This window comes from Trachypithecus francoisi, unplaced genomic scaffold, assembly GCF_009764315.1.
Source record: "Trachypithecus francoisi isolate TF-2019V2 unplaced genomic scaffold, Tfra_2.0 Lachesis_group12, whole genome shotgun sequence".
Classification (NCBI taxonomy): Eukaryota; Metazoa; Chordata; class Mammalia; order Primates; family Cercopithecidae; genus Trachypithecus; species Trachypithecus francoisi.
In genome coordinates this window covers 54,568,624-54,582,263 of record NW_022681457.1, presented here as the reverse complement: position 1 = coordinate 54,582,263, position 13,640 = coordinate 54,568,624, and the positions used below count along the sequence as shown (strand labels likewise).

The following is a 13,640-nucleotide window of genomic DNA, read 5'->3' as shown; positions in this document are numbered from 1 at the left end:
GGGTGCGGTGGCTCACACCTGTAATGCCAGCATTTTGGAAGGTCGTGGGGGGCGGATCACCTGATGTCAGGAGTTCAGGACCAACCTGGCCAACATAGTGAAACCCTGTCTCTACAAAAATTAGCCAGGCATAATGGTGGGTGCCTGTAATCCCAGCTACTCGGGAGGCTGAGGCGGGAGAATTGCTTGAACCTGGGAGGCAGAGGTTGCAGTGAGCCAAGATCGCACCATTGCACCCCAGCCTGGGCGACAGAGTGAGACTCTGTCTCAAAAAAAAGTAAAACTAGCGGCCGGGCGCGGTGGCTCAAGCCTGTAATCCCAGCACTTTGGGAGGCCGAGATGGGCGGATCACGAGGTCAGGAGATCGAGACCATCCTGGCTAACACGGTGAAACCCCGTCTCTACTAAAAATACAAAAACTAGCCGGGTGAGGTGGCGGGCGCCTGTAGTCCCAGCTACTCGGGAGGCTGAGGCAGGAGAATGGCATGAACCCGGGAGGCGGAGCTTGCAGTGAGCTGAGATCCGGCCACTGCACTCCAGTCCGGCGACAGAGCGAGACTCCGCCTCAAAAAAAAAAAAAAAAAAGTAAAACTAAAACTGTCAAATCCAGTAATATATTTTAAAAAAAAACACACATGGGCCGAATGTAGTGGCTCACGGCTGTAATGCTAAGATTTTGAGAGGCCAAGAAAATTGCTTGAGCCCAGGAGTTATAAAATAAAATTAAGGCCAAGCACAGTGGCTCATGCCTGTAATCCCAGCATTTTGGGAGGCCAAGGTGGGCGGATCACTTGAGGTCAGGAGTTCAAGACCAGCCTGGCCAACATGGTGAAGCCCCGTCTCTACTAAAAATACAAAAGTTAGCCAGGCGTGGTTGCAGGCACCTGTAATCCCAGCTACTCAGGAGGATGAGGCAGGAGAATTCCTTGAACTCGGGAGGCAGAGGTTGCAGGGAGCTGAGACCATGCCATTGCACTCCAGCCTGGACGACAGAGTGAAACTCCATCTCGAATCGATCAATCAGTTAATCAATCAAACACACTCTTCAGCTCAAGGTTCAAAAAGTTTAATTTAGTTAAGTTGTCAATACAACCTACAGTGGTAAACAAATTTAATATTATCTCTATAAAAATCACAATAGGGGCTGGGCGCGGTGGCTCAAGCCTGTAATCCCAGCACTTTGGGAGGCCGAGACGGGCAGATCACGAGGTCAGGAGATCGAGACCATCCTGGCTAACACGGTGAAACCCCGTCTCTACTAAAAAATACAAAAAAAAAAACTAGCCGGGCGAGGTGGTGGGTGCCTGTAGTCCCAGCTACTCGGAGGCTGAGGCAGGAGAATGGCATAAACCCGGGAGGCAGAGCTTGCAGTGAGCTGAGAACCGGCCACTGCACTCCAGCCCGGGCGACAGAGCGAGACTCCGTCTCAAAAAAAAAAAAAAAAAAAAAATCACAATAGCACAATTTTATTACATAAATATTGTTTAAAATTTTTAAATTTGATTATGAACTGTAGCCAAACACCCATGAAAAAGAATAAACAGGCATTAAACTTCCTGATTTTTAAACATATTAGGCACGGTGCAGTGGCTCACGCCTGTAATCCCAGCACTTTGTGAGGCCAAGGTGGATGGATCACCTGAGCTCAGGAGTTTGAGACCAGCCTGGTCAACACTGTGAAACGCTGTCTCTACTAAAAATACAAAAATTAGCCAGGCATGGTGGCGCACGCCTGTAATCTCAGCTACTCGGGGGGACTGAGGCAGAAGAAGCGCTGAAATCCAGGAGGAGGAGGCTGCAGTGAGCTGATTGAGCCACTGCACTCCAGCCTGGGTGACAGAGCCAGACTCCATCTCAAAAATAATAACAATAAAAATTTTAAAGCTACAGTAACAAAAACAGTGTAATACTGACACAAAGTCAGATAAACAGATGAAAGAACAGAATACAGAGCCCAGAAATGAAACCTTTTGTAAATAATCAAATGATCTACAAAGCTGCCAAGAGTAAACAATAAAAATCTTTTCAAAAAATAATGTTAAAAACTAAATATGAATACTAATAAAATAAGATTGGATCATTTCTTTGAACCACATACAAAAACATTTTAAGTAAAATACTTAGACATAAAAAAACTAATAAGTCTCTTAGAAAAAAATAGAAAGAAAACAGGACATTGGTCTTGGCACCATTTTCTTAGATAAGACACTAAATGCATGAGCAACAAAAAAAAAATTATACTATACTTCAAAATTTCTGCACATTAAAACAAAACATTTAACTGAGTGAAAATGTCTCCTAGAAAATGGATAAGAATATTTCCATATTACATGTGATAGTTAATATTCAAATATATATAAAACTCTTAAAACTCAATAAGTTAAATAACTTCATTTGAAAATTAACAATTGAACTAAATTTTTATCATAAAAGATACACAAATGAAAAAAGCATTTGAAATGACACGCAAAATTAATCATTTGTAGAGAAACACATAAAAATAACAATGAAAAATGCAATCATGTCATACCCACTACAATGACTACTATAAATTATTTAAAAACACCAAATCTGTTGATGATGCAATGAAAATAAAACTTATGTTGATTGTTGGTAGAAAACAAAGATGCAGTCATTATTTTTAAATGTTATAAATGTTTCTCAAATAATTAAAAATGGAATTATCATCAAATACAGCAATCCTGTTTAGCAATTTAAAATATGCAACACATGACTTGGAAGACATATTTGAACATCCATGTTTATTGTACTAGTATTCACAGAAGCTAAAAGGCTGAAGCAACCCAGTTGTCTCTTGATTTATAAACACATCAAAAATGTAACATGTGTACAGTGAAATATTATTCAGTCTTAAAAAAGAAAATCTTGCCAAGCGGGTGTGACTCACACCTGTAATCCTAGCACTTTGGGAGGCTGAGGTTGGCAGATCACCTGAGGGTTAGGAGTTCGAGACCAGCCTGGCCAACATGGTGAAACTCTGTCTCTACTAAAAATACAAAAAATTAGCCAGGCATGGCGGCACACGCCTGTAGTCCCAGTTACTTGGGAGGCTGAGGCAGGAGAATTGCTCGAACCCGGGAGGCAGATGTTGCAGTGAGCCGAGACTGCGTCACTGCACTCCAGCCTGGGCGACAGGAGACTCCATCTCAAAAATAAAAAAGAAAAAAAAGAAAATCTTGTCACATTTTAAGATAAACTTTGAGAATATTATGTCACCTGAAATAAGCCAGTAACGAAATGATGGCTACAGTGTGATTCCACTTATATGAGATATCTTAATTAGTCACACTCATAAAAACAGAAAGAGGAAGGGTGTTTGTCAAGGGCTACAAAGATGGTAAAATGGGTTGTTGTTATTTAATGGTATTGAGTTTTAGTTTCACAAAATGTAAAATATCTAAAAGTCTTTTGCATAACAATGTGAATATAATTAACATGACTGCCTGAAATGTAGAGTTGTGTTTTTTTTTCTTTTTTGGAGACAGAGTCTCACTCTGTCAAAAAGCTGGAGTGTGTACACTCCAGTGTACAATTACGGCTCACTTGAGCCTCAAACTCTGAGGCTCAAGTAACCCTTCCACCTCAATCTTGCAAGCAGCCTGAACCACAGATGTACAACACCATGCATGGCTATTTTTAAAAAACATCTTGCAAAACATATCTCCATATTTTCCCAGACTGGTCTCAAACTTTTGAGCTCAAATAATCCTGGATTACCGATGTGAGCCACCACCATGCCTGGCCCTAAAACGTACACTTAAATAGATTTAAGATGGTAAATATTATGTGTTTTTACAACAATTAATTTTTCTAAAGGAAAAACTGAAAAAAATACAGTTTTATAAATCTTTTCAAAAATTACCTTCAAATTACAAAAGTGTTTCTCTCACCTTTGTGTGTGTTTCTCTCACACAAAGGTGAGAGAAACACCATCATTAAACACATGGTGAAAATAGATGGTGAAAATATTTCCATGACTACTCACTTAGGTGAGATAAAACCACTGAAAATTAGTTAAGAAAGAACATATACAAGATAAGCCATAGCCAATATTGGGGTCATATTTATAGATAAACAGACACACATATATATCTAGTTGTGACAGACACATGGCTGATTTATCTCTTAATTACAAGAGATAAACCGAATTGCAAGCTGTCCAAAATTATAATACAAAAGTGAAACAAAAAAACACAATAACTCGATGTTAAGAAATCTACATTAACAAAATACTGATATGAAACTGCACAATAATAAGTGACATATTTACTCATAGAATCTGCTGTGCAACACTGATATACCATTACAAAAGAATTTGTCTGCATAACTATAGTAATCCTCTCTGGTACTCAATAAAAGCCATACTCATTCACATCCCGATATAAGGGCCATTATATATGAACCTGACTGCAGAAACCTGCCTTACTGCCTGCTCTACAGATCAAAGTCCTGAAGGATATTCAGTCTGTCCAAAAATAAAATGGGAATTACAACTACCCAAGCCCCTGTAACAAGCCAACAAAAGGCAGACCCTAGTGCAGTCCCAGCAGCCTTGTGACCAAGCTACACCCCCTTTCCACTATAAACCCAGAGAGCATTCTATGACCCTGGAGACATAACAGAAAAAGATCTTTACCTACTGAAACCAGTTTATAGAAGCTTGAGGAGTTGTTTGCTCCTTCAAATTCACAGACACTAATGCAAAACAATATTGTGCCCATTGTCAATGCTTCTATTTTAACGTAGCACTGGAAGCATTTGGCAGAATAATGAGTCAAAAACATTTTTAAAAAACCATTGAAATTGAAGACAAGTAAGCAAAAAGTTGCTGTTTGTGGATCATATGATTTTATATGTAAAAAACTATGACCATTACATTGAAATTTGTCTGAATTAATAAATACACTCAGTAAATTAGCAAAACATAAAATTAACACACAAGTATTAAGTTATTGTTCCATACACTTAAAACAAACTATCCAACAGAGAAAGAAAACAATTTAAAATAGCATTAAAATAATAAATTTCTGAGAATAAATTTAACCAAGGAAGTAAAAAATCTTTACAAAGAAAGACATGTTATTAATAAAAGAAATTAGAGAAGACACAAATTTAAAAATATTGCATGTCTACAAATTGAAAAAATAAATATTGTTAAAGTGTCCTATTACCTAAGTAATCTATAGATTCAATAAATTCCCTATCAAAATTTCAGTGGCATTTTTCTTCGCAGTAATGGAAAATACAATTCTAAAATTTGTAAGAAACTACAATAAACTTCAAATAGCCAAAGCGATTGTGAGGAAAAAGAACACAGTAGAAAGACATCATACTTTATAATTTCAAACTATATATCAAGAATATAGTAATAAGAACAGAATAGAATGTGCAGAAAAGTTAACAACAACAACAAACAATGGAACAGAAACCACTACCTCTTACACCTTTCAGACGTGAAACAAAAAGAGAACTAAGAAAATAGTTCGGCCAGGTGCAGTGGTTCACACCTGTAATCCCAGTACTTTGGGAGGCCAAGGCAGGCAGATCGCTTGAGGTCAGGAGTTCGAGACCAGCCTGCCCAACATGGTGAAACCCTGTGTCTACTAAAAATACAAAAAATTAGCTGGGCATGGCGGCCGGTGCCTGTAATTCCACCTACTCGGGAGGCTGAGGCAGGAGAATTGCTTGAACCCAGGAGGCGGAGGTTGCAGTGAGCCTAGATCACACCATTGCACTTCAGCCTGGAACAAGCGCGAAACTCAGTCTCAAAAAAAAAAAAAAAGAAAAAAAGAAAAGAAAAGAAAATAGTTTAACATAGAGTTTCTCAAAATCATGTAGACATTTGTGTGTCCCCAAAAACAATGGAAAAGCAGTCAGATTGTGAATCTCGTATGCCATGAAGAGGACTTTGGTTCTGACAGCAAACTTGAAGGGAGATCACCAAAGGGAAAGAATCCTTAAAGAATTTAAAAGCATAAGACAGAAGATGCCCCTATGCAAGAGAAAAATTGAAAAAAAAAAAAAAAACAAAAACAAAACTCAGGCTTCCCAGAAAATATTTGCTTTGCAACACAGCTTCTCAAATAACATTTTAAGCATTGGATTTCTCTTTTTTTTTTTTGGACCTCTCATTCATGTCGTCTGTTGTGTTCACTCTCACCTACCTGGGGGTTCATCTGCCATTGCATGTCTCTTCATATTCCAGGGCTCTTTTCCTTGCTCTAGACAGGTGATCAGGTCTGGGTTGGAAACAGCAATACCTGCTTTATTAAAAATAAATAACATGAATCTTTCTCATATTCTTCAGTTACCAACCTAGTACTATGCTTAGTAAAGAGGATGTATTAGAATATTCTAGAAAATTAATCCTAAAATACTAATTTATAACAGAAATTTCTAAGTATTTGGAAAATATTTTACATTTGTAGGTTCTTAATTTCACTACCTGGTATTCATTAATCAAAAATTGGTGGTGGCAAATATATTTTAAGATATGGGCAACAATATTTTATGCCACTAAATTTCTGGAATTGCCACTAATCTAGAGTGAAGGATACAGATCAGCCCAGGAATGTGGAAAGTTTAAGTCAAGATAAAACATCTTGAAAAAATTATTTTCTACATGGATAAATCCTCAAGATTTTCTTAAGAACAAGTATCAGAAACTCATATATGCAAAGCATAAATTACCAAAAATTATTCTACAAAAAAAAAGAGAAATGAAACTTTTAGGGTATATGAGTAATTGTGTACTAAAGTTATTCTCACCCAAGAAGACCAGGTTTCTGTAGTTCTCTAACATCACTTTCCTATACAAATCCTGCTGAGCAGTGTCCAGGCATTGCCACTCCTCCAGAGAGAATTCTATGGCCACATCCCTAAATGTCAACGGCCCCTGAAAAACACAAGCACACAAGACACACGTATATTTACCAAGTGGCCATGGGCAGAATTTATTATTTGAATTAAAGTGAAATGAGAGAATAAAGAGAATTGCTTCTCACTTACAGGAATAACTGAAATTATCCAATAATTTTTTTTTTTTTTTTGAGACAGAAGCAACCACCACATGCTGGCTTCAAGCGATTCTCCTGCCTCAGCCTCCTGAGTAGCTGGGATTACAGGCATGCACCACCACATCTGACTAATTTTGTATTTTTAGTAGAGACAGGCTTTCTCCATGTTGGTCAGGCTGGTCTCTAACTCCCAACCTCAGGTGATCCACCCACCCTGGCCTCCCAAAATGCTGGGATTACAGGCGTGAGCCACCATGCCTGGCCCCAATCATTTTTAACACATAAATATTATCTAATGTTTTCTCGAACTCTGAGAGAAGAGAATGGCATAAGATCCATAACACCAGTATATATGAGATACTTCTGTGGATGAGAAGTATAAAATTAAGGGCATAAACAAAAATTTGTACACTTTGACTGCTATATTTACATCACAAAGTTTGAGTTGTGTATATTTTTCAAACAAAAAAGACATGTTGAGTTAGAAGGTACCTCTCAGCTTTAAAGGTGAACAATAAACTGGAGGTCCTGTTGTGCAGATTTTTTTTCTTCAGAAGATCTGGAGTAAAGTCTGAATTTCTAAATTTCTTTCTTCTTTTTTTTTTTTCTTTGAGATGGAGTTTTGCTCTTGTTGCCCAGGCTGGAGTGCAATGACACCATCCCAGCTCACTGCAACCTCCGCCTCCCGGATTCAAGTGATTCTCCTGCCTCAGCCTCCCAAGTGGCTGGGATTACAGGCATGCACCACCATGCCCGGCTAATTTTGTATTTTTAGTAGAGATGGGGTTTCTCCATGTTGGTCAGTCTGGTCTCAAACTCCCGACCTCTGGTGATCCACCCGCCTCGGCCTCCCAAAGTGCTGGGATTACAAGTGTGAGCCACCACACTCACCCAGCAAATTTTTATGATGTACTGATGCACATAGAAGAACATGGCATCACTGCTAAGATATTGCCCCTCAAACAGTAAATTATAGTCTGAATGTAACTATAAAGATACATAGTTTTATACAAAGTTCAAGATACAGATATCTCCCATGTTCTGTTATTTTTAATAGTGATTTTAAGTAGTCTTTCTTTAGCACCCTAGAGAGCAAATATCTCCTAATAATTTTTTTCAGAACTTTCTGGGCAATAAATGGTATTCTGTTTAAATAAGAATTTTATTAATCCTGTTCTGCATAGAGTTAATAGAGAAAACAGATGAAACCTCAATATTACATGTTCTCCATCTTTACTAGGGACCCCAGCTTTCCCCCAATAGGAATCTTGAGTATTTACATCTCCCCATGTTTAACAGCCACAAAGGGAACATTTTTAATAGCGCCGATTATAAATTCATGGTAGGAATTCTGCATGGCATATAAGAAGCCATGATGTAGAGAATGTAGAGAAAGCTCTGGTATATGGAAAGGAAAAGTTTTGCAGAAAGCCTTGAATATTATAAGAATTTTTAAATGTAGTTAAAACAAACTCCTGGCCGGGCGCGGTGGCTCAAGCCTGTAATCCCAGCACTTTGGGAGGCCGAGACGGGTGGATCACGAGGTCAGGAGATCGAGATCATCCTGGCTAACACGGTGAAACCCCGTCTCTACTAAAAATACAAAAACTAGCTGGGCGAGGTGGCGGGCGCCTGTAGTCCCAGCTACTCGGGAGGCTGAGGCAGGAGAATGGCGTAAACCCGGGAGGCGGAGCTTGCAGTGAGCTGAGATCCGGCCACTGCACTCCAGTCCGGGAGACAGAGCGAGACTCCGCCTCAAAAAAAAAAAAAAAAAAAAAAAAAAAAAAACAAACTCCTTAGGGAGGAAAAACACAAGTAGGGAAGTAAAGGTTTGCGAGTACTAAACACATGGCATTCCATGAAGCAGAGTGCACACAGCTCTTCATCTGAGACATGTTCAGCTGAAAAAAAGCCATTTTTTCTCTCACTCTCTGAAAATCCTTTTTAGATAACACTCTCTGGACAAGTTACACCTGCATCTTGAGAATATTCCTTTAAAAAGGCCAGCACCACCTTTTCGTCTGCTACCATCACGCACACAAACAGAAAGAAAGTCCTGCAGAAAACGTCCACCCATTTCTCTGTCCTTTATAATAGAAGAGATTCAGGAACAATGAGCTGCTCTATGAATATAAAGGTATGTTTCTCTTTTCCTGTCCTCCGGTGACAGCAATTTCTGCTACAGTAATGGAAGTATGAGCCACACTCCCCTGTCCCTACCAAACCCAAACAGAACAGGCTCTGTGACCACCCTTTAGTGCAAAGGTGGCACTTAGCTCTCATGAATGTATATTGAAGCCCTCATACTTGATTCTGGCCTCACCTTAGAGTCACATGAGGCCCTTCATTAAAACAACATGGATGCTTCCACCCACAACAATAAACAAAATCCGTGGAAAGGGCATAAGTACAGAGATTTCTGCCATGTAATCCTAATTAGAAGACTGGGCAGAGGCCAGGTACAGTGACTCACACCAGTAATTGGGAGGCCGAGGCACATGGATTACCTGAGGTCAGGAGTTCAAGATCAGCGTGGCCCACATGATGTAACCTCATCTCTACTAAAAACACAAAAAATTAGCCAGGAATGATGGCGGGTGCCTGTAATCCCAGCTACTCAGGAGGCTGAGGCATGAGAATGGCTTGAACCCAGGAGGCGGAGGTTGCAGTGAGCCGAGATTACGCCATTGCACTCCAGACTGGGTGACAGAGTGAGATCCTGTCTCAAAAACAAAAACAAAACAAACAAAACAAAAAAGACGGAGCTGATAACCACTTAGCTAAGCATTGCCTCTCAAACTTTAAAGAGCTTAAAACTCGCTTGGTAATTTTGGCCCCACTCTATGTAATGTGAATATGCAAGTTTGAAAAGGGTCCATGAATGGGTGTTTCAAACGAGTTCCCTGTCAATGCTGATATTGTTCCCACTGGGCTCATTATTCGTATTAGTTAGAGAAGCAGACACAGCACAGAGTCCCTTACACTCAGCACTCTTGTCACAACACAAATACTTCTGGTACAAATAAAACCAATCTCCATCTTAAAGTTTTATATTCTTGCTGGCTGTTTAAAGTTTACAGAACGAACAGAAGGCAGCGATGTCTGAATAAATCTGCCTTTGGAAAATAACATGTACACACATACTAATGCAATGTTTATTAAGCAGGTACTATGGGCTTAAGAGTATGTTACAGAGCACTGTGCCGGGCATAACACATTATGTGATTTAATCCTAATAACACCCTGAAAGTTGATACTAAGTGTTCAATAATTCCCAGGATTTAGATAAAGGGTTCAGCATTTTTATTTCTTCCTCTGTTTCTCTGTCATTGATTTTGTTTTAAATGTATAGAATAAAAGCTAAATATAGGCAGATGAGAAGAACATAGAAAAAGTTTAATGTAGTTTAAAGGAATTTTTATTATGTATATATTTTCTTTTTTGTGGCTTGTGGAACAACTGCTATGCTGGCAGAAATAGAAAACAAGTCGCTAAATGGAACGCTTCTGTAAGCACTGGTTTTAATATAAAATTTAAAAAATAAGATCCTAAAATAAATAGTTTATTTCTCTCATTTATCTGTTTTTGGGTTTCAGAAAATTGTGAGCACCAGCTCTAGAAAGGCAGCAGGATTCACCAGACAAAATTCCAATCTTTTTTTTTTTTTTTTTTAGACAGAGTCTTGCTCTGTCACCAGGCTGGAGTACAGTGGCACGATCTTGGCTCACTGCAACCTCCGCCTCCCAGGTTCAAGTGGTTCTCCTGCCTCAGCTTCCTGAGCAGACGGGACTAATTTTTGTATTTTTAGTAGAGACGAGGTTTCACAATGTTAGTCAGGCTGGTCTCGAACTCCTGACCTCATGATCTGCCTGCCTCCCAAAGTGCTGGGATTATAGGTGTGAGCCATCACACCCACCCAAAACTCTGATTTTTATGAATCAGTTTTGTGAGGCAAGGCTCCGGAGTGGGGCCAGACATAAATAAGGCCTCCAAAAAAGATGAATCTGAACAGAATTTGGGCAGGGAAAGGACCCTATGTAGAATTCTGTTCTCTCTGCCACCAAGGTATTTCCAGTTCTGTTTTTCCTAAGCTTACCTAAGAGAATCTTAAATCCCAGAGCTTATGTAACTTTAATCTATTTTTGCCACTGCCCTGTCAATTTTATAACATATACTAATAAGCAATTTAAACAAATTTCTTAAAGTTCTTTAGAATAATTATATTAGAAGATAAATATATATTCTTAGCAAAGTAAAAGAAACACAAATAATAACAAATCTTCACTCCATAAATAGCCCTTCAGGTGATGATACCAGAAGTAACAACATAAAACAGTTGCCCAAATTTCTTTTGGACACAAGGATTAAATTCTATTTAATTGTATCACTCCATATAATGCTTAATTACCCTGCAAAAAGAGCAACTGATGTTTTCATGCATCTATGTAACTCACCAATTATCTACCACATTTTCTTATAGAAATGTATTTATTTTCTCCAAAAAAAATGGAATAGAGATTTTCCCTACTCATTTCCTTGGTAGCATTCTAACAGCTGAGCCTTAGAATTCTGTCTGAAATCACCCAGCCATAAAAAACACACCTGAGAAAATTCCTAAACTCACCTGGGGAAAAAAAAAGGAAATAGAGAATTTTTAATGAATGAAATATATTATTAGATACCAACTTTTTTCTTAAACCCACCACTTTTATGCCTTTGAAAAATATTTTGTTACCTTTCAAGCCCTACTAATATAATACAATTTACAGCTAAAAAACTAAGGTTAAAATAAGTGAACAAATCTTTTCAAGGTGACAAACCCAGGGAGTAGCAGTGCTGATTAAAAACAGATGTGTCTGACTCCGGTTTCAAATCAGGCCATTCAGTCACTTGCGACAGTCTTCCACCCACTCCTGCTCACTTATGTGTTCAAGAACCACCCACTCAGGAGACACCACACTATGCCCCAGTGACTGTCCCATGGGCATTTAAGTTTGCAAGTTCTTACACCATCTCACTGGGGTCAGTGTTTTTCTTTTTCCTGTTGTCTTTTGGGATACTATTTTTTCTGTTCCACTTTTTTCCACTATTTCACTTTCGCTATATTTATTTCACTATTTTTCTGCCCCCTTAGAGAATCCAGTGGCAAAAATTATTTGTTTTCCCCTCAATACCAGAATCTGATTGGTTGACCAGCAATGTGTCTCCAAGAAATGAAAGCTGGGTTGGGTGAAGACAATTTTAACATCTCAAGGGGTTACCTTTTCATAAAAAGAGTACACCAGAAGATTCCTCTCAGCCCCAGGGCATCCATTTGCTTCCTTGAGAGGATACACTCCAGACTTCAGGTTCTCCTATGGGAGAAAATAACCCAGAAGCTGATATCCACTAGACACTCTAGCTGACATAACCATGGCAGATATCTTGGCTTATCTCCAGACAGTACTGAAACCCAGGACCAGAAAAAAACTGAAGGGTGGCTGAGGACACATCACCCCATAAAGTTTCCAAAACATCCTGAGACAAGATCTCTGTGCCCAGAGAAGATACAAGGAGAAGCAGCACAGAGAGTTTTTACAGTACAGTGTCGGGGCATTATTCTTTGCTTTCTTCTCATGGGAAATACTTACAAACAGATAACAAATCTTATTAAAAGCACCATTTAATGCTTTGTCAGAAAATAATTAATTAAAATAAAGCGTAAAAAAAGTACACTAAAGGACATATAGTTGATAATGTGAATTAGGGAGGAAAAGTTGCCATTTGGGAACGCCAGAAAGAACTGGAAATTTAGTATCTTACTGCAAGCCAGAGTGAGGCTGGAGAAATGGGGGGCGGGGGGTTAGATTTAAGACCCTGCTTGGGACACTGGTGAAAAATGCAGCAGAAAATCAGTTCCCCATGGAGTGTGAAAATAATTGAGTGGCAGGCAATTAGACTGAGGTGTCTCTACTCCCTGGGTTCCTACTTTTAAAAAGATCTAACGCGGCTAGGTGCGGTGGCTCACGCCTGTAATCCCAGCATTTTGGGAGGCCAAGGCAGGCGGATCACCTGAGGTCAAGAGTTCGAGGCCAGCCGGGCCAACTTGGGGAAACTCCGTCTCTACTAAGAGTACAAAAATTAGCTGGGCAGGGAGGCGGGCACCTGTAATCCCAGCTACTCAAGAGGCTGAGGCAGGAGAAGCTTGAACACGGGCAGCGGCAGAAGTTTTAGTGAGCCGAGATTGTGCCAGTACACTCCTCCAGCCTGGGCGACCAGAGCGAGACTCCATCTCAAAAAAAAAAAAAAAAAAAAAAAAAAAAAAATCTAACTCAAGCGCATCGTTTTGAAAATTACTACATTGAAAGACATAAAATTCAGGCTTAACCAATTATATACTGCCAATTAAGCTCCGATTACATAACCAGAAAATTTTCACTTTTATTGTACAAACTAAGAAACTACACAACTGTACCTAACCAATTACTGAATTTGGCTTTCTTCATCACGCACCTTAGAAAAGTCTTTCCTTCAAGCCCCGCCATGAACAAAAAATTACAAACCATAGCCGGGTGCTACACAGTGTTTGAATCACTCTTTGATTAATTTCTTAAATATTCTTGC

General features: G+C 39.1%; 1 protein-coding gene across 1 annotated transcript in view; it reads right to left on the bottom strand.

Annotated features, from left to right (window-relative positions):
* Positions 1-13,640, bottom strand: part of LOC117093721 (zinc finger protein 100-like) — a 566,997-nt gene that overhangs the window by 552,484 nt on the left and 873 nt on the right. The window contains 2 exon segments of the mRNA XM_033229239.1: positions 6,790-6,916; positions 12,299-12,391. Coding sequence (XP_033085130.1) covers positions 6,790-6,916; positions 12,299-12,391 — 220 coding nt within the window.